The 21374-nt window shown below is 42.6% G+C and overlaps 1 protein-coding gene across 9 annotated transcripts in view; it reads left to right on the top strand.

The window, feature by feature from the left end:
- ZNF236 (zinc finger protein 236) overlaps positions 1-21374 on the top strand; it is a 156212-nt gene that overhangs the window by 108015 nt on the left and 26823 nt on the right. For 8 of the 9 annotated variants that reach the window (XM_021673529.2, XM_021673528.2, XM_012465427.3 and 5 more), the window contains 7 exons: positions 1893-1996; positions 4242-4607; positions 5422-5567; positions 5662-5902; positions 6310-6489; positions 16092-16279; positions 19165-19296. In XM_021673529.2, coding sequence (XP_021529204.2) covers positions 1893-1996; positions 4242-4607; positions 5422-5567; positions 5662-5902; positions 6310-6489; positions 16092-16279; positions 19165-19296 — 1357 coding nt within the window. Of the gene's footprint in view, positions 1-1892; positions 1997-4241; positions 4608-5421; positions 5568-5661; positions 5903-6309; positions 6490-14978; positions 15061-16091; positions 16280-19164; positions 19297-21374 lie in introns of those variants that run through there. The other variant, XM_021673530.2, reaches the window with a different exon arrangement.

Genomic DNA, 21374 nt, shown 5'->3' with positions numbered 1-21374 from the left:
GTGTTCCTTGTACTCTTGATTCTACAGAGGGCAGTGGCGGGTAGTACAGGGAAAGGGTAGCTGGTTTCAAGGAGCTGCTGAGTTGGCAGTGCCACCCTAGTGAGCACACACCTTGACTTCTGGCCTTCATGTGTCGACCACAGCACGAAGGGGAGGTATGTTCAGCCAGAGAGTGACAATGAGGGAGTTGACTGGAGAAGAGAGAGCCCAGGTCCCACTGGATGGTGTGACCACAGGACCCTTGAGTGGCCAGCCCTCTTTGAGCCATGCAGTGCAGTTCAGGGGTAGGATCTAAGTTGATGGTATGATCTGAGGTTGGGGAATAAGACGTGGAAAGTTAAACTAAGGAGAGGAGGATCAAAGGGGTTGTGTTGGAAGACTTTGCATGTTTTTAAGGAGTCCAGTCTGGCCAGCAGTTGTGTGTGGCCTGGATACACTCATGAATTAGCTATAGAGGGAGACAGTTTTGCCAGTAGGGGCTAGTGATGGAATCATAGATGAGAAAGTCAGGCCTGGCAAGGGTGTCACCTGGAGGCATTGAGACAGCAGTTTGTGACCTGCCTGTGGGTGGAGCATGCCAGCCAATTAGCAGAGACAGGATGCCACCAAGGCAACATGAAGTGCTAAATGTGTCTCCGTCATCTGTACCTAAAGACCAGAAGAGCAGGGAATCCTTATAGCTGTGTTTTCTTCTTGTTCTATCCTTTATTTAAAAAAAGTTCAAGGTTCAGCCTCCCAGTGAGTAAATGTGATGATAAAACAAACAAAATCTGGTACTGAAGGGTGTCCTGCTCCCCAGAGATAACCACTGTTAATAGTTCTTTAAGTATTTTTTTCAGAAATGTCTGGACATATATCAGCATTAAGTTCTGCAATTCTGGTTTTCAAATTTTTACATATCAATGGGTCATAGATGTTTTTCTTTGTTAGTATCCATAAAGCTGTTTCATTCTTTTTAATGGCAATACAGTGTTCCGTCGCATGGGCATACCAAATTAATTTTACCAGACCCTCCCGCCAAGCACTGAATTTCCATGTTTGATGACTGGCAGGGTGCTGCGGTGACTGTCTTCTGTGAGTCTATGTGCCTCTGACAGCTCAGTGAGGGTAGAGGCTGGCAAAGGCCACCAGAGGGCCCTGTGCCTCTGTCTTTCAGAGACTCCAAGTGCCTCTTTTACATTTCTGGCTAACAGGATGGGGGAAATGATATCTCATTTTCATTTGCTCTTTTTTGATTCTAAGTGTGATTGAACAGCTTTGCTTATGCTTTTTGGCTGTTAGTATTTCTTCTGTAAACTCCCTGTGCACTGCCCACTTTTCTACTCTGATATTGTTTGGGTTTTCCTGCTGATTTGCCAGAGTTCTTGGGTTTTTTAAGGAAATTGTCTTTTTTTTTTTTTTGAGACAGAGTCTTGCTTTGCCCAGGCTGGAGTGCAGTGGCGTGATCATGGCTCACTGCAACCTCTGCCTCCCGGGTTCAAGTGATTCCTGTCTTAGCCACCTGAGTAGCTGGGATTACAGGCACCCGCCACTATGCCCAGCTAATTTTTGTGTTTTGAGTAGAGACGGGATTTTACCATGTTGGCCAGGCTGGTCTCAAACTCCTGGCCTCAGGTGAGCTGCCCACCTCGGTCTTCCAACATGCTGGGATTACAGGCATGAGCTGCCACACCTGGCCATAAGGAAATTATCTCTATTATTATTTGTTTTGCAAATATTTTTATTGTTATTTGGATTTGTTTATGGTTTTTTTTGTGTGGAGTGAAGCTTAAGGTTTTTCTTGGCCAAACTTAATCAGAAGGTAGTAACACCTAATTTTAATTTATATAGTTATAAATTTCAAATCATGAAGTCGTTTGTCAATGTGTCTATAATGAATGCTTTTTGGATAGGCATGTTCGAATCCATACTGGAGAAAAGCCATACAAATGTGATGAATGTGGAAAGAGTTTTACTGTGAAATCCACTCTCGATTGCCATGTGAAGACTCACACAGGTAAGGAACGCATTCCTGCATCATTGGTAGATGTCTTAGGGTAGCATTTCGTATGTTTTGTTCCTATATATTTTGCATACGTAAGTACTTTTTAAATTATAGAAAGCTTAAAAATGAGGAACCATTAAGAAAGTGATATAAAATATTTTTTTATTCCTGACACAGGGAAAACTGTCAAAATGACACTAAGAAAAAAAAAGGATTGGTCTCAGAAGTTGAATTTTTCTTAAAAATTGTCACGTATTCTTACTTATGCTTAAATATCTTTGTTAAAAAAATTACCTTTTATCCTTGAGACCAGCCTGACCAACATGGAGAAACCTTGTCTCTAGTAAAAATACAAAATTAGCTGGGCGTGGTGATGCATGCCTGTAATCCCAGCTACTCGGGAGGCAGGAGAAGCGCTTGAACTCAGGAGGCGGAGGTTGCGGTGAACTGAGATCTCGCCATTGCATTCCAGCCTGGACAACAAGAAGGAAACTCTTTCTCTAAATAAATAAATAAATAAATAAATAAATAAGTAAGTAAGTAAGTAAGTAAGTAAGTAAGTAAGTAAAGATTACCTCTTAGTCTCATTTAGGCCAATGAGATTCAGTTTGTTGAGGTTTCGTAAAAACTGGCGCTCAGCAACTCTGATGACAGTTATCATTTCATAATTATTTCTATGCGGGGAGAAAATCTTATGAAGGGAGAAAGGAATGGCTGACTTTCCTGGCCTCTTTCTCCCTTTCATCTCATGTGAGACACTGAGGTGAATACTCCTGCGCCTTCGCTTCTGGAATTCTGCCCAGCGCATCCTAGTGGCTGTGAGGCAGGCTCCGCCTCTCCCTGTTTGGGAATCCTGCAGTCCTCCTGTGAGTTCTGTGGTCCTAGACAAGGTTCTCCTCGTAGCCACAGGTTTCTCCTGCAGAAGACAGGCTGATAGTTGTACCTCCCTCTCTGGGAGTTCAGACATTTAGATGACTTAAGAAAAGTATTTGGCCTATGGTGAACTCTCAGTGAGTGGAGAGCTGTTGTTATAATGATTCATAAAATTCTGTTGATCAAACTCATTTATATTCTGAATTGTTGGTTATAAGCAGAATTCACCAGACAAGAACAAATGGCCTTTCACACGTTTACCTGAAGCCCTCTGATTCTTTTCTGATGGGTTCATATTTGGAACTAGACAAACAGATGAGCGTGTTTATCTGGCTGTCCTGTGTGCAGTTTTTCTGCTGTTAGGCTCCCTTTATTTGGCTCTTGTGTAACGCAGTAACTTTTTTCGCATATGGAGGGCCCGGCCTCACTTACCTTCATGCCCCCAGGCCGAGGGTTTGGCCTGGCATGTAGCAGGTGCTCAGCGATGGCCGCGATGAATTGGTGCACGCTGCTTCATCATTTCCTTGGTTTTGGAGTTCAGTGTAGGCTACATGGATACGGAATAGAAATGGAAGTCTCCAGATAAATATCTTTTGGTGCCTCTTTCTCTATTCTGAAGTAGAGGTGTGATTTCTGAGGAATCCAGGGCGGCGTTGGGATAGCAGGTTGCCCCAGTCCCTTTGTGGTTCCTGGTGTGCACCATCCTGGTAAAAATTAGCATTTCTTCCTGGACCAGTAGAGGGGAAAAGCAAGCCAGGAAGTTTTTCTACTCCCTGAGGCTCTTACAGGGTGCACCCTATGCTCATGGTGCTCAGCACTGTCATGGCCTTTGATGTACCAGTAATCATTACTCAGTAAGGAGCTGGCGCCTAAGGAACTAGGTACATGATACAGGCACACAGCTCTCTGACCCTAGAATAGAATTTTCCTTTGCACATTTTCCCAGTGTGATGCCGACCTGGGCTGGCATTTTGGTTGCCCCTGTTTGGCAGAAGAGAAGATAGAGACATGCTGAGATGTTAAAGTACCATTTGTAAAATTAAAGAAAAGTGACGGTAGTTCAGAGATGGGCTGTTAAGTCAGACCACCCATTTGTTTCTGATAAATATCAATCAAATACTTCAATCACAGTTCAGAAAAATGCAGTGGTTTAGAAACACTATAAACCTCAAAGGATTGTGAAAATACTGATTCAAATTGTAAACAATATATTGTTAAATTTCGCAATAATTGCCTGTGACATCTTTTGGTGAAAGGGATTTTCTTTAAAGCACTTCCTTCCACCGATTCAGCATATTTACATTCGTGTTGACAACTGAGTGGCATGGGTGTGCGTGTCATGGCTGCCATCGCCTCTGCTGATTCTCAGCTGGGCTTTTCACAGGTCAGAAGCTCTTCAGCTGTCACGTCTGCAGCAACGCCTTCTCCACAAAGGGAAGTCTGAAGGTCCACATGCGTCTGCACACGGGAGCCAAGCCCTTCAAATGCCCGCACTGCGAGCTGCGTTTCCGTACCTCGGGTAGAAGGAAGACGCACATGCAGTTTCATTATAAACCAGACCCGAAGAAGGCCAGAAAGCCTGTGACTCGAAGTTCGTCAGAAGGACTGCAGCCTGTCAGCCTCCTCAACTCCTCCTCCACCGACCCCAGCGTGTTCATCATGAACAACTCTGTTCTAACGGGACAGTTCGATCAGAATCTGCTGCAACCAGGGCTGGTGGGCCAAGCTATTCTTCCTGCCTCCGTGTCAGGTAAATGCTGAGCCAGGGGAATGGGAGCAGCACAGGGATTGAATGGTTCTGCGTGGCTTCTGTCTGTTCCCGGAGCAGAAGAAACGTTGTTTTCCACAGCACCATATTTTCTTTCTTTGAGCCTTTCCCTTATCAGACATTAGGAAAAATTGGAACTTCATCTTGCAGACATTGCTCCTTTCCATTTCCCATTCTGCCTTCCATGACGGCTGCTTTTTCACACTAAGCACTTCCTTCAGCTTTTGTTTTTAATGGGTTTGAACTTGTTTTTACTCAGTTGGTATTCTCATAAATGTAGTAGTGAGAAGTGTAATTTATCAATACTCACTAGCATTGTTTTTGATATAGTTACCCAGTTGTTCTTGGGTCACATAGTGCTTGAAAACTGTTACATTTTAGCTAGCTGTGTTGATTTGTGTATCTGCTGTGGGTAAATGCGGCAGTTGTACATGGCAGTCAGATGTCCTCTGTGCCCTTCTTCCTGTTTCTGTGACTTTGGCACAATTGCAGCCTGACTGCCACTCAGTAGTAGTGGTTGTTTTGAACCTTGGGCTAATCAGTGGAATCTTTTTGAGCTATTTTTCTGATATGTTTAAAGTGAGTAATATGAATATCTATTTTACAGAGTTATTTTGGGATGATCAGACAGTGTATGTGTATGGTATAAGGTAGGTATGGGTATTCCACAACAAGATTGTATTGTCATAATGTGTACCACTTATGTATTTAAACATCCCTATGTAAAAAATGAATTGCTTTAGTTTTAAGAAGCATTCATAATTTTCAGTCTTTCCCTTTCTCTTTCTCTGGCCAGCTGGGGGTGACCTGACGGTGTCTCTGACAGATGGGAGCCTGGCTACCCTAGAAGGCATCCAGTTACAGTTGGCTGCTAACTTGGTTGGACCAAATGTACAGATTTCTGGAATTGATGCCACCAGCATTAATAACATTACATTGCAGGTATGGTACCTTCCATGGTCTTCTGTGCTATGATACTGTTGGCATCACACAGAAGCTTGAAGTTTTCATTACAAGTACCTCTGCTGCTTTTCAGATTGATCCAAGCATTCTGCAGCAGACATTACAACAGGGCAATCTGCTGGCTCAGCAGCTCACGGGGGAGCCTGGCCTGGCCCCACAGAACAGCTCTCTCCAGACATCGGACAGCACAGTCCCCGCCAGTGTTGTTATCCAGCCCATCTCAGGCCTGTCCTTACAGCCTACGGTGACCTCTGCAAATCTGACCATAGGCCCACTGTCTGAGCAGGATTCCGTGCTGACAACTAACAGCAGTGGTAAGAACCCCTCAATTTTGCTTATTTCGATAGCTGGAGTTGCAGTTTCTTGCCTGTGATCACTTATTTGATTTTAGGATATTATGATGTCATTTTCTTCTCTTTGTAGAAGAGAATAAGTCAAATGTCCTAAGAATAAGATAAGCTTTTCTTATAATTAATGATATGTATTTAATATCTACTGTTAGATTATTACTACCTTCATCTATTACTCTTGTCATCCTGCCTTCGTTTCATCGCAAGGCTTTCTTTTTAGATGAAGGAATTGGAGATGACTGATGCTTTGTTTTAAATTTTTCTCTTACTGAAATATTAATAACAGTTTAATTAAAATATTTTAAATATAAAAACAGGGGAAGATGGCTTTTTTAAAGCTCAACTTTGTTTTGCTTTGTAATGACAATCAGGGACCCAAGACCTCACTCAAGTGATGACTTCGCAAGGTCTGGTATCCCCCTCCAGCGGTCCCCACGAGATCACCCTGACCATTAACAACTCCAGTCTGAGCCAGGTCCTGGCACAGGCCACTGGGCCCACAGCCACGTCTTCCTCGGGGTCTCCACAGGAAATTACCCTGACTATCTCTGGTTAGTAAGTTATTATTTTAAACATCCTTTCACCTTGCAATTTAAGTACTGTATATCTTACTATCTCTTTTCCTACAATACTCTTGCTATGCAGAAAGCCCATGCTCAATACATATTTGTAATTTATGGGAGAAGTTGAAGTTTAATGAAAATAATGTGTTCCAGTTCAGATCTGGTACCAGAAATGAAAAATTATACTTTCTCAAGTCACTTCCAGTTTGGGTACAGTCAATTATTTAATTCATTCATTCACTCATTTTTAGAGAATAAGTTATTGTTGTTCAGCAGAGAGCAGAAAACGTAGCATTGTGATTCTTACTCATGCTCCATGAAACTGGTATAAACTATTTGCATTAGGGCATTATCAATCCCCATGGCACTCTCTTTACCAGATGTCTTCAGATTTCTACTGGGATTATGTAAAAAAATTAAAACATGGGAGAACATTGAAAAGTCGATAAACAGGTAGGAAATACCCTTGGCAGCAAAGCTCACTTAAAATTGGTGATCTGGGCCGGGCGTGGTGGCTCACGCCTGTAATCCCAGCACTTTGGGAGGCCAAGGTGGGTGGATCACGAGGTTAAGAGATAGAGACCATCCTGGTCAACATGGTGAAACCCCATCTCTACTAAAAATACAAAAAATTAGCTGGGCATGGTGGCGCGTGCCTGTAATCCCAGCTACTCAGGAGGCTGAGGCAGGAGAATTGCCTGAACCCAGGAGGCGGAGGTTGCGGTGAGCCGAGATCGCGCCATTGCACTCCAGCCTGGGTAAGGAGAGCGAAACTCCGTCTCAAAGAAAAAAAAAAAAAAAAAAAAAAATTGGCGATCTGATTCTCTCCATGGCTGACTCATTCCCTGCCTCAGGGCTATGCTGCTCCTATTCTGACGTTTCTCCTTTTGTGCCTTCCGTGATCCTTACGAATCATTAATTCCCATAGCGTGCTCAGATCTCAGTGAGCACTGAACGTACTTTCCTGGTGTGCTTCGCTCATGCGACTCTTAACTATGAACTCTTCATGTTAACTAAGAATCATTTTTGAATTCAACAGTAACTTTTATAGCCCTTACTAAGTGCCAGATATTATTCTAGTAACTTCCATGGGCATTAACTCATTCAATATTAATTCGTTGAATTTTGATGATGATGATGTTAACAAAAACATTTTGCTAGGAATCAAACCACCCTCAGTGGAGCTGTCATGTGACTGAGGGAAGCAGCCCCACTTCCCCGGGAACACACCTCAGGAGAAGAACAGAGTTCTAGATGGACTCAACCATGAGGCCCATCTGGGGCAGTATTTCTGCTGTTTCAGAGATACTTCTGCAAAACTTAATTTCAGAACTGAAAGAAAAGGTATTCATAAGAAAACCAAAACTGAGTACACTTAATCTGAGAAAGATTGTGCTAGGTCCATCAAAACCACATAGTGTGTGGTTCTTGCTCAGAAGAAAATGTTTTCTTCAGTTTGTGGGTTGTGCTTCTGTTTTCCCTCTGTATTATTATGGCCATTTGGTTACTTTATTGCTTATTAGTATATTTGAAAATGTAGATGAATATAACTTAATTTTTTAAGAATTTGGCTTCAGCTATTCTAGGAGAAAACTTTAAATCAGTTAATGAAATAAGTTTTGTTTCAACTTTGGGGCTTAAGATTTTTTTTCTCACTTATCATTATGATGGATAATGAGAACTGGCTATACAATTCCTTATTCCATTCTGAAAGGGCTATAAAAAGCATTTAATTTGTGGTAACCTGTTAAAAGCATCTAGATATTCTATAGAAATTTTCAAAGATTTTCTAGTATGTTCTTTCTTCCATTAACACATAGAATTATAAATGCATGCAGGTACTAGAGAATACAAATATTACTTCAGCTAAGTTTTGCAGACTTTAAGCAGTTCATGAATCCTAGCATTTGGGAAAAGGTTAAATGTTGAGTAAAAGGCAAGGACAGTCCTTTGCCTCTGGAATTAACCCTGTCCAGATACAACGAAAGTCCCTTTACCTGATGTTTTCAGCCCAAGTATTAATAAAAGGGTATTAAAATGAGGGAGCCAAACAAGTGACACCTTCATACTTCGGACATTCATCCACAGATCTTTTGAACGTGGGTCTGCTCAGGTGATAATGCATTTTCTGCTTTTTGAAATTTTTGCCTCTCCTCATGTTCATCATGCAGTTTCATTTCCTGTTTCTGTTTCTTCACGAGGCATGAGAATGTAGGTCACTCTCAAGCAGTCATAGTGCAGCATGCTTTTGTCTTTGAATGTTTTTCTCTCTGGTTTTGTGTAGTTGTCTTGCCCACACCTAATTTGACAGCAGAATGTTTAAAGTATCTTGTCTTTACCAAGTCTTTCCAAGGAATTCAGTTTGGTTTCCCTTGGAATTCCAACAGGTTTTTTATTCTCATATTCATTTCTAGTTGCCATACTATTTGATTACATTGTATTGTTACACTAGCTAATGAAGCTTCCATAAGCAGGTTTTGAATCAAGCAAATGTGTTTTAGTAGGAATGTGTTGCAGGCATGTCAGTGTGTACTCGAGAGCATTCAGAACACACAAGATAGGAACACACCACATGGGAAACCACAGCATCGTCGGCTCAGCAAGCCTGCTCAGTGGAGGCAGGGAGGGGAGGTTCTGTTGTCGCTTGGCGGTGTCCCTCAGATCCTTCGTAACATGCCTTTGCTGTATCTGGGAGTGCACTATATTTGGAAATATTTTGAATTCATTGACAGTTTTATTCAACAAAGTGGGTGATTTTTAGGGCCTAAATACTGAGTTAAAGTAGAAATCATAAGAAGTATTTTTAAAATACTTCACAGCTTAAAAAGTGTGAACAAATACTGCCATTTAGGGAAATGCATTTTGTGGTCTCATTTTCATTTTTCCATAAATTTTACTGAAATGAAAAAGCTTTAACTTGCCAATACACGTCTTAGAATGTTGTTTTCAGATATCACAATATTAATTTCCATTTAGGTCAAGATTTTATTCAACACAATTCTAATGGAAATAGTGAACTATTAATAAAAGGGAGCATAAGATTGTCAGCACCTGAAATCAGTCAATCTACAGGTGCCACTTTAACAATAAGCAATGACCAGCTTCTCTCACAGAGTACAACATGGAACACTTCAGGTTCGCGGCACCTGAGTTCACCAAGAAAGATGTTACAAGAGGTGGTAGCTAAAGAGCTCTGCACACAGTCAATGAGGAGTTAAACTCTCCTTAGCATGACAGATGTGTCAGCATCATGCTCTGTCACATGCAGTATCATTCTGTGAGGATTAGTGGCTTATGTCTAATTCTAGGATACAGAATTCTCTCTAATGTTACCAACCAGTCAATAGTGTTACTTTTTAAGTCATGAAAGTAAATAATTCTATTCAGCTGTACACAAAGCATCCTATATTTATGCAAGTTAGCATTTTAATAACTTCACGTACAAAGCTCTCCCTTTCTGACCTAGCGCTGGAAGTCTCTTACTTAGCTCATTACTTCTGTCCTGCACTGAGAATTTTCTGATACCAGCTGAAAATAGAATAGAAAAATTGAAAGGAGGCAGCTTTCTAAGATTTTAAAGCATAGAATTTTATGAAAAATAAACATATCAGTATTGGCAAAAATTGCAGTTACTTTTTCAGGAACCTAATAAATGAGCTCACATAAGATAAATGACAGTTTCATAAATAACCATTAACAGTTTAGATAACATGCCTATCTTGCTGTCTTCACCTTGTAGAGATTGCATACACTTCTTAGCCTTATTTCCAACTATGTGTATCAGTTTGTGAAATAAAAAACTAATCTTCAGATATGTTTGTACCCAAAAGCTAGACCTTTTTTCATGTTTATTTCTTAATTGAAATGACCTCTTGTCCAGTAGTTCATTTGTTCCATAATAGATTGTAGTGTCTGCCGTGTGGTAAGAATTGTGCAAAATCTGGGAATAGGACTGGGCAGGTCAAAGCTGGTCCCATGTTCTGGATCTTAGAAACAAATGGGGTGTGGACATGTTTTGAAGAATCCACATGCGACTGTAAAATTACAGCTGTAACCATATATAAAGGAGTGATGATGGCACTGAGGGCACACGTCGCAGGGTGGCCCTGTGGCTTCTCTGAAGAAGTCCTGGCTGAGCTGAGAGGGGCTAGGGAGTCAGGTGGCTTTTCTCCCCATGCCAGCCGCTTGGCCCTGTGTGGCCCATGGTGGCCTTTAGCTGAAGCAAGGAGGTGTGGCTATTTTAATGGGTGGAAGATCCAAAATATATGATGTATTGTTGAAGTTATACAGTGAATGTTTTTCTCCAAATATTTTCTAAAAGTCCTAGTTTGTGGTTTTTAAAGGATCAGGCAGCATGTTCTTCTCATCTCTAGAATTCTAATCTGAGGCTGTGAGTTCATCGTCTTTCCCCCACTGCATGGTTCGTGTTGTGATATGAAGACGTGCTACTTATGTGTGGGCCGAAGTGGGCTGTGGTCGCTTGTGGCGCAGGGCTCTTGTGAGATGTCCGGGATTCTCGCCCTGCTAGCCTGCCTCACTGCGCAGAAAACTGGCCGTCAGCTGTGCAGTCTCATGTCTTCCTGGAAGCTCCGCTTAACATCCTTAGTGAGCCCCTGGCAAACTGAGGGAGAGATGAGTCGAGCTGTAGAGGTTTCAGTTTGAGTGGAGTGGTGTTTTGTGCCTCTTGATGATCCTGGATGTTTGCAGGTGCAGCAGACTGCTTAATTAAGAACTGGGGATGAGGCCAGGCCCGATGGCTCACGCCTGTAATCCCAACACTTTGGGAGGCCGAGGCGGGTGGATCATGAGGTCAAGAGATCGAGACCATCCTGGTCAACATGGTGAAACCCCGTCTCTACTAAAAATACAACAAATTAGCTGGGCATGGTGGCTCATGCCTGTAATCCCAGCTACTCAGGAGGCTGAGGCAGGAGAATTGCCTGAACCCTGGAGGCGGAGGTTGCGGCGAGCCGAGATCGCGCCATTGCACTCCAGCCTGGGTAACAAAAGCGAAACTCCGTCTCAAAAAAAAAAAAAAAGAATTGAGGATGTTCGGAGCGAAGGGAGAAGTTGGATGGAATGAGGATGCATGCACACATGCACTCCAGGGCTCTGCTCGGGCTGCGCGAATTCCTTTCAACTCCTGTGATCTGGCTAGTTCGGTAGAAAGTGCTGAACCTATAAATTCACCTCCATATTGATATTGTCACACCAGCATCTCACACTCAGGTAAGGGTCCTCACAGGGCAGGCAAGCTGTCCTCAGTCAGTGGGTTCAAGGCTCCCACATGTTATGCGGCCAGCATTTCTGTACAAACAGCAACATACTCAACTTGCTGATTTACAGTTTTTTTGTATTCTTTTAGACCTTTTTTTAAAGAGCCAGCTGAGGCGGGGCATGGTGGCTCATGCTTGTAATTCCAGAACTTTGGGAGGCCAAGGTGGGTGGATCACCTGAGGTCAGGAGTTTGAGACCAGCCTGGCCAACATGGTGAAACCCCATCTCTACTTAAAATACAAAAACTTGGCTGGGCATGGTGGCAGATGTCTGTAATCCCAGCTACTCGGGAGGCTGAGGCAGGAGAATTGCCTGAACATGGGAGGCGGAGGTTGCAGTGAGCCGAGATCGCGCCATTGCACTCCAGCCTGGGCGACAAGAGTAAAACTCCACCTCAAAAAAAAGAGCCAGCTGAGAAAATCAATCTCTGTCTCTCTCTCTGTCTGTCTGTCTCTCAGGCTACTTTAGCTTATATCCCAGTTGTTAAAAAAAAAAGGGGGGTTCAAGGGATTTGGTTACATTATAAAATAAAAGATGAACCATAATTAAAGAATATTTGTGTATTACTATAATACTGGGTATTCTTAAATACAGGATTAGTTTTATGTGATCAAGGAAGTTGTATTATATTCTTGAAAACCTTTGGCATCTTTGACTAATCCTGAGTATTGGAAACAGTTCTTCATATATTGACCCACTCAGTCGTTGCTATTAAGCAGATGTTTCTAGAGTGGCTTGCACATCCCATTTGTTCTAGTTAGAATTATGTAGCAGATCTCAACTCTATAGTAGCAGTTAGGAGATTGCCTCTTAGTGAGCAATATGTATCTAGAGCCAAAGTCAGTTCCAGATCTAGCTTGAGGCCGCCCACCACGAGTAATTGAAATTAAAATGACATAATTTTGAAATTAAACATAGCTCTTCTAAGGTAAACACTCAAATAAAAACCTCTAGTGTCTATACAAAACTTATGTTAAGCATAATGAATATGTATGTGGCTATGATTATTTTTTGATTCTGTATGCAAGCAAGGTTGGTTAAGATTCATCAGCTTCTAAGTTAACTCTGGCTGTTTCATCCTAATTGAAGGCATTTAAAGAAGTGTATTACTACCTCTTTGAGATTTGTGAATAAATCGAAAGTGAGACAGTTAATCAGAATTTCACATGCAGGATAGAAGCACATGCTTTATGTTCAGATTTGTGATGCAGGAGTTGAAGACTTATTTCAGAGTTGGATCCGGAAACATCTGTTCCCAAATCTGACACAGAGTTTTCCTTAAAAGATGATCCCATAGAATGTAAGTCCCATCTCAGAAGCAGATTATAGTCTTGATAGAGGCTTGAGAAATTTAGCACAACTTTTTAAGGAATTCATCTCAAATGAGTATTATCTTTTTGCTCTTGCCTTCATCCACCTTTAAATTTAAGATAATTTTGATGAATAAATTGAGTTCTGCTTTCAATGAATGTAAAGACCAGTATTTGTTTTCTACTTATTTGTAAGGTTATTTTAACCTTAGTTTCTTCTAGATTTGAGCATATCACTTATTTTATTTTTAAATCGTTCAACAATTTTAACATTTCTCATTTGCTGGCATATATTAAAATTGAATAGGACATTCTCCATACTCACAAGTTGTTCCTTTGAGTGACCTGGGTGCTTGGGAATGAGTGACTACACAGATGATTCTCTCCTGTTCTGCACTCTAAGCTCCTCTCTTCCCACGTCAGTTAATCTCAAGAAAAAAACTGATATCATACCTTTCAACAATTTTTAGAACCTTACAAAATTATGTTTTCTTACAAGCTATGAAGCGTTGTCACAATGTTGGGCTTGATGATTGTAGCGTATATTAATCTTTTTAACTTTATTTTTGAGTCAGAATCACAAATTAAAGTCAGACTTGTATTGCTGTATGCATTCTGGAGAAACAGTGGTTTCAGAAAAATAAGTGAGGAATAAAAAGTCTACAATCTTCGCTTCAACATGGGATCTTTATTTTCATGCTAAGAGTATTTAATTTGAATTTCAAATTGTGGCTTTTAACAAATAGATAGTTCAGAGCTATTTGTAGCTTGTAATTTCATTGCATGCTTAAGAAAATTTCAATTTTTTTTTTTTTTTTTGAGACGGAGTCTTGCTCTGTCACCAGGTGGGAGTGCAGTGGCGCAATCTCGGCTCACTGCAACCTCCACCTCCTGGGTTCAAGCGATTCTTCTGCCTCAGCCTCCCTAGTAGCTGGGACCACAGGCGTGTGCCACCATACCCGGCTAATTTTTGTACTGTTAGTAGAGACAGGGTTTCACCATGGCCAGGATGGTCTCGATCTCTTGACCTCGTGATCTGCCCGCCTCGGCCTCCCAAAGTGCTGGGATTACAGGTGTGAGCCACCGTGCCTGGTGAAAATTTCAATTTTTTTTCTGCTCTAGTCACATGTTCTTTTCAATCATATTGAGGACAGTTCTACTGGAACTGATAACATCCATTTTGTAGAAAATCTGTTGAGTTGTGACATTATTAAAGGTTCACTGCTTGAGTTGAAATATGAACTTTGCCACTATCTGAAGTTATCATTTTCATTGAACTTTGTGTCAGGTTTCACTTTAATCAAACACAAGGCTGCTTCTGTATCTTTTTACATTTTTCATAACGCGTAGTCCTGGAATCTCCTGATACCTTAATAATCACTAGAAAGTCTGAATTAGTTGACTGGTGGCATAAGGAGAAGATCTTTAGTTCCTTTGTTTCAGCAGTTGGAGCAAGGTTTGAACTTTTGCTGTGCGTTGGCTTCGCCTTGGCTCTCAGTGTGATCCCGGGCAAGGTTCACAGGGGTGTGCGTCTCTTCCCTGTACTCCCTCTGTGCAAGCTCATCGGCAGCTGCTATCTGCCCCCGGCCCCAGTCTCTCCCCGGTTTTGACCACTCACATTAGAATCGTACCCACAGGCTAGTGTGCGGTAAGGGTGTGTGGAGGGAATTTTAGGAGGACAGTTACTGCTAGATCAGCTGCTGTCCCGGTCACTGGAATGCTTAGCGCATGCAGACATCCTCCACAAGGCCACACTCCTCAGGCTCCCACCAGCACGCTGTGCGGATGCTGGAGCAGGTGGGAGGGTCTGACCTAGCTATCTGTGGAGCCCCGGCGGCTGCTTCAGCTCTCGAGCCTCCCAGCCTGCTAATGGTTCTACTGCTTTTGAAGGTTCCAGGTCTGTGCAGCACAGTGTGGGAGTCCAGGAGTGTGGATCAGTGGAGGCATTGTATTTGGAGAACCCCAGTTACAAGTAAGTAACCTAGTTTTCCTGCTGGCCCTGACTCCTAGGAGAGCTCTGGACTGATGTGACCCAGGTCACAGCAAAGTACTGACAGGAGCTTGCTTGTTTTGTTTTGGCACCTGACTAGGAAATAGCTTTTGAACGTATCCTTTGGTCATGATCTTGGTATCCTTAGCACCTGGCACGGTGGCTGGCACAAGTGGATGAGGAATACGTGTTTGAAGTGAATGGATGGCTCAATTGTGAGATAAAGTGAGTGTGCGTGTGTGACTGTATGTTTATACTTTGAACGTTGTGTCCACTGGTGCCCACTACACGACCTTGATAATCCTATATGGAGCCCGTCTCATCAGCCAGCAAGGTGCATGAGTGTCTGTTCTGTAAAAGAAAAGACCTTCGCCAGATACCTTCCTTTCACTTAGTATTGGCTACAAGGGGGACATATTTCAGTTTTCTTGTCTTTTCCAAAGAAAATTAAGATGTCATGCAGGATAAATGCATATTTAAAGGATTTCATGAGGTTTATTTTGACCATCTGTCTTTCAGAATAAGAGTCAGTAAGAGTGATGAAAGTGAGAAAATGAGCAGAGATGGTCAAATATATCCCCTAAGCTTTGGAACTAGTCATCCCTCAGTGATCATACTTGCTTCCTTTCTTCAGCTGGTCTCTGTAGTTGTGGGTGGATGGATGGAGACAATGCCCTGGAAATTCTTGCCTGAGTTTTTGTTCTACAGCAGTAGCTGTGACTGGGACTGTGGGGTCACGTTTTCACTCTTCTTCTACTGGTTATTCTCTGTGTATGTTATACTTAAGCAGCATAGTATATTCATGTGTAAAGATGTTTAGCAACTAAGAAGAGCCTTATCATAAAATTAGAATTGAAGATCCTATGATTTCTTTGGTGAACCTTGGAGACTTTGGGCAGCCTGAATGCTGCTTTCTGCAGGTCAGCCCCTGTGGGAGTGTCGGCCTCCCTGTCCCCTTACGTGTGGATTTGTCTGGCTTTCCCATTGATCTGCTTACTTTGCCTCTTTCGTAGAACTTAACACTACAAGTGGAAGCCTTCCTTCAACAACACCAATGTCTCCGTCGGCCATCTCAACTCAGAACCTGGTCATGTCCTCATCGGGCGTGGGAGGTGACGCTAGCGTCACGCTGACACTGGCCGATACTCAGGGCATGCTGTCTGGAGGCCTGGACACTGTCACACTCAACATTACCTCTCAGGCAAGTGCTCCGCAGAGGGAGATGCAAAGGTCCTTTCAAAAGGGGATCTTCAAAAACATGAATCATTTATTTACTCTTTCCTAAATATAGATTCTGAGCATTCTTTTTTTGGAACTTGAAGTGGCTTTTTTTTTTCCTGATTAACAAAGTAATATGTTAAATGTGAAAAGGGAATAAAAGAAAATTTAGGCCGGGCGCGGTGGCTCACGCCTGTAATCCCAGCACTTTGGGAGGCCGAGGCGGGTGGATCACGAGGTCAAGAGATCGAGACCATCCTGGTCAACATGGTGAAACCCCCTCTCTACTAAAAATACAAAAACTTAGCTGGGCATGGTGGCGCGTGCCTGTAATCCCAGCTACTCAGGAGGCTGAGGCAGGAGAATTGCCTGAACCCAGGAGGCGGAGGTTGCGGTGAGCTGAGATCGCGCCATTGCACTCCAGCCTGAGTAACAAGAGTGAAATTCCGTCTCAAAAAAAAAAAAAAAAAAAAGAAAATTCAGATAATATAGAAGAATATAAAAAATAAGGTAAAACATAAAACCCAAAGCTTTAATCCCACTACCCATATGGAACCGCAGTTAACATTTTAGTCTATATATTCTTCTAAACCTTTCTATGAATGTATAAGGTACATATTTATAAATTTCTGCAGAAATAAGTTCATGTACACACCGTGTAGATGAACTTCATGAGGAACGTTATGTTGTATTCATGTTTTCAATAAGTAGTATGGAAATTTTCATGCCCTTAGTCACTGAGATTCTTAGATGAGTTCCTACCAGTAGAAGTTGTGTGTCAAAGGGGTGTACATTTTTACATGATTCCTTGAGCTAAGATGCCAAAAAACTTTGCAGAGTTTAATTAGGAAAATCATGATGATACATTATGATTAATTATAATGAATATTTTATTGGACACTGATTTTTAAAGCAGGGAATTTGCATTAAGAATACTTAAGGTGGCTGGGCGTGGTGGCTCAAGCCTGTAATCCCAGCACTTTGGGAGGCCGAGGCAGGTGGATCACGAGGTCAAGAGCTCGAGACCATCCTGGTCAACATGGTGAAACCCTGTCTCTACTAAAAATAGAAAAAATTAGCTGGGCATAGTGGCGCGTGCCTATAATCCCAGCTACTCAGGAGGCTGAGGCAGGAGAATTGCCTGAATCCAAGAGGCGGAGGTTGTGGTGAGCCAAGATCGTGCCATTGCACTCCAGCCTGGGTAACAAGAGCGAAACTCCGTCTCAAAAAAAAAAAAGAATACTTAAGGTTGGCCGAGTGCAGTGGCTCACACATGTAATCCCAGCACTTTAGGAGGCTGAGGTAGTTGATCACTTGAGGTCAGGAGTTCAAGACCAGCCTGACCAACATAGGGAAACCTCATCTCTACTAAAAACACAACAAATTAGCTGGACGTGGTGGCATGCACCTGTAATCCCAGCTACTCAGGAGGCTGAGGCAGGAGAATCGCTTGAACCCAGGAGGTGGAGGTTGAGGTGAGCCAAGATCGCACCATTGCACTCCAGCCTGGGTGACAGAGCAAGACTCCTGTCTTACCTGGTGGGAGATAATTGAAACATGGGGGCGGGTCTTTTCTGTGCTGTCTCATGATAGTGAATAAGTCTCACGAGGTCTGATGGTTATAAAAAGGTGAGTTTCCCTGCACAAGCACTCCTGTCTTTGCTGCCATCCATGTAAGACATGACTTGCTCCTCCTTGCCTTCCTCCATGATTGTGAGGTTTTCCCAGCCACGGGGAACTGTAAGTCCAATTAAACCTCTTTAAATTGCCAAGTCACGGGCACGTCTTTATCAGCAATGTGAAGACAGGCTAATACAGAATCCCCTCCTCAATTCTTAACTTGCCTGTTAGAGGCTCAGCTTGTGAAGTTCCCCAAGACATAGAGAAACGGCCCTCACCTTAAAGCACAGGAGCCAAGAACATCAGCCATGCCTCCTGTCATCAGTCATGGTTTTAACTGTGTATAAAATATGTTTAGAATCAGTGCTCATTGTAGCAGATCAAGTTGCATGCTGAATTATTTCCATATAAATTCAGCATTTGCAGTAGATATTCAGATCCTTTAAGCTGCTGCTTCATCCACTCTCATAGCTAGAGGTGTGCTGGGCTGGTAAAAAAAACTTACATTAGTATTCTGTAGCATAACAAAATTGTATATGCGTTTCTAAGCAAATAAGTGTTTTGTATGCATACACACATGTAGAGACTCTGAGATGTAATTTATATAGGTTTACCCATTTATTTAAAGTATACAACTGAATGGTTTTCAGTGTATTTACAGAGTTGTACAACCATCACCATGATCTAATTTTAGAACATTTCATCATCTGTTAAAGAAATGTGGAGCCATGAGCCATCACTCCATGTTCCTCTCATCCTCGGCCTACCCTTACCTCTGCCCCTGGCAACCACCGATCCACTTTCTGTCTCCATAGATGTGTCCGTTCTGGCTATTTCATAGAAATGAGATCATCCATGTGGTCTTGTGTGACTGGCTTTTTTCATTCTGTGGAGTATTTCCAAGGTTCCTCCATTGCTGTAGCATGTGCTAGAACTCTGTACCTTCTTATCACTGAAGAGTATTCCCTTATACCACATTTTGTTTGTGCATTTATCAGTTGATCGGCATTTGGGATGTTTCTGTTTCTTGGCTGCGGGTAACTCTTCTGTGGACATTTCTGTACAAGGCTTTGAGCAGACTCTGTTTTCACTTCTCCTGGGTGGCTGGGTTATGTGGTGACTCCGTGGTTCATTTTTTTAGGAGCTACCAGCTTGTTTTCCAAGGTTGCTGCACCATAAAAGATCTTTTAAATTATTACTTGTTTTGCTGATGTTTCAACTTCTGAAATAGTACTAATCTCTTGCCAGGGTCAGCAGTTCCCAGCACTCCTCACGGATCCCTCTCTCTCCGGCCAGGGTGGAGCAGGCTCACCACAAGTCATACTGGTGAGCCACACGCCACAGTCTGCGTCTGCCGCTTGTGAAGAAATAGCCTACCAGGTACGGGATATTCCTTCTAAGGTTTGTCCTTGGGTTCTTGCCGAGTTTAAAAGGAAGAAACTGAGGCCAACACAAGAAGATCCAATATGAAGGGTTTATTCAGGCTCCCGGATGAGGTTCTGCGGTCCAACAGGAGGGGCTGGAGAAGTCGCACGGACTCCTCTCAGATGTGGGGTTTTATAGGGAGTGAAGGAGCTCAATTGGTTGTGGGAGAGCAGGACTACTGTTGGGTAAGGTTACAAGCCTTTGTTTGCATACAGGACTTGGCTGCTATTGGTTAGAATTACTCGGCTGCTATTGGCTAGAAAAACTCGGCTGCTGTTGGCTAGAAAGACTTAGCTGCTATTGACTAGAATCACAAGACCCTGCTTGCATACTGGGTTCTTTAAGGGAAAGCCAGGCTGTGCAAGAAGGGAAAAAGGGAACAACCCGAGCATGTCTGAGCATTCGGAAAAAAGTGGAGGGGGATGTGCATCCGAGCTCCCGGCGAGGCAATCGGCCTTACACCTTCATCCACAGAGCTTTCATCACTTTTTAAAACAAACAGATTCAGAAGGGATGGTAGTAGAGGGTCATGGGGGCTGGGGCTGACTTCTGAGGTGCCCCCAGCTGAATCCTGAGTGGACTTAGGCTCTGCGGGGCATGTGTTAAATGACAAGTATGTTATCTCATTCATTTTGTTATTTGTTTCTTAGGGAGTGAGGTTTTAGTACCACAAAATTAGATGTAGCCACCAGTGATCTAATTTTAAATTTATTAATATCTTAACATATTTGCATACCAATCAGACCTCACATAGCCCGCCACTTGCACTCAGTTCTTTCTGCAGATCTTCTGATAACACCTTTGCTGATTCTGTTAAGTGTCATCTACATTTTCATATGTGTGTGTGCGCACGCATGTGCAAGACCTATTTATCGTTTGTCTAGTCTTTTTTCTTCAAATGCATGTTTTTGGGGGCCAAAACATTTAGTGAGCAATAGTCTAAATATAGAAGAATCTAAAAACTCTTTTCTTAAAAGTTTCAGGGTCAGGATTAAAGCACAGATGATGAATAATCTCTGAATATAGGAAGCATCAAACATTTTTAGCAAGTGAGTTTTCAAAATAATGACTTACTGGTTTTTCAGTAGGACAAGAACTTTTTCACGACAAGGTGAGATATAACCAGCACTGGGGATGTCCTGCAATTTGGCCTGAGGAACCAGAGCTCGTCTCACTGAATTTCAGTTTGTGTAACTTTAACACATTTGTGTCTGGGGTCCCCAAGACCGCCCTCAGGTTTGGTGATACACTCCAAGGTCTCACTGGATTCAGAGAAATCTGATAGACTCTTGGTTGTGGTCTATACTTGTGGTTACAGTGGAAGGGTGCAGATTAGAACCAGCAGAAGGAAAAGGCACATTGTGGGGGAGTCCAGAGAACCCAGGTACAAGCTTCTTGGTGTCTTCTCCCAATGGGGTCACATGGTCACTGCTGATTCTCCCAGAAACATTGTGTGACAGCACCTGCCAAGTGTCACCAACTTGGGAAGCTCAGCTAAGCTCTGGTATCCAGAATTGTATTGGGTCAGTCATGTGGGCATGGAGTGCCCATGTGGCTGGGCTTAGCTGTGTGGGGTCTTCAGGTCCCTCCAGGTCAAACTGATGCAGTGGCCCAGGTCCCCAAACAAACAAAAATAGGCTTTCACCATAAGTCACATCATCAGCAAAAACTGTGTGGTGTTGCCCAGGGTCCTGGGGTTGAAAATACTCTCTTATCTGTAAATAGCAGGATGCTTATTGGGGATGTCTCGGGAGCTGATCGAGGGCACTGTGGAGCGTTCAGGGTTTGAGCACCTCAGGCCTGGTGAGGTAACTGTTGACTGCACACATTCATCTAGACAGAAAAACCACTGGCATCTTGGTCATCTTTTTAAGCTCCCTTTCTCATGATGCTTTTGTAGTGAAACCTTACTAGTCTGGTATGTTTCAGAGAGTTCCTAATTCAGTTCCAAGGCACATCTTAGCTAATTCCTGTATTTTATGTGACTAGTAAATGAAGCCACTTTGCTATTTTTTAACATTATGATTTTAGCA

The sequence above is a fragment of the Aotus nancymaae genome, unplaced genomic scaffold, assembly GCF_030222135.1.
Source record: "Aotus nancymaae isolate 86718 unplaced genomic scaffold, 86718_ANA_hifiasm-v0.15.2.pri h1tg000020l, whole genome shotgun sequence".
Lineage (NCBI taxonomy): Eukaryota > Metazoa > Chordata > Mammalia > Primates > Aotidae > Aotus > Aotus nancymaae.
Note: the sequence above shows the minus strand (reverse complement) of the source record. Positions and strands in the feature narration are given on the sequence as shown.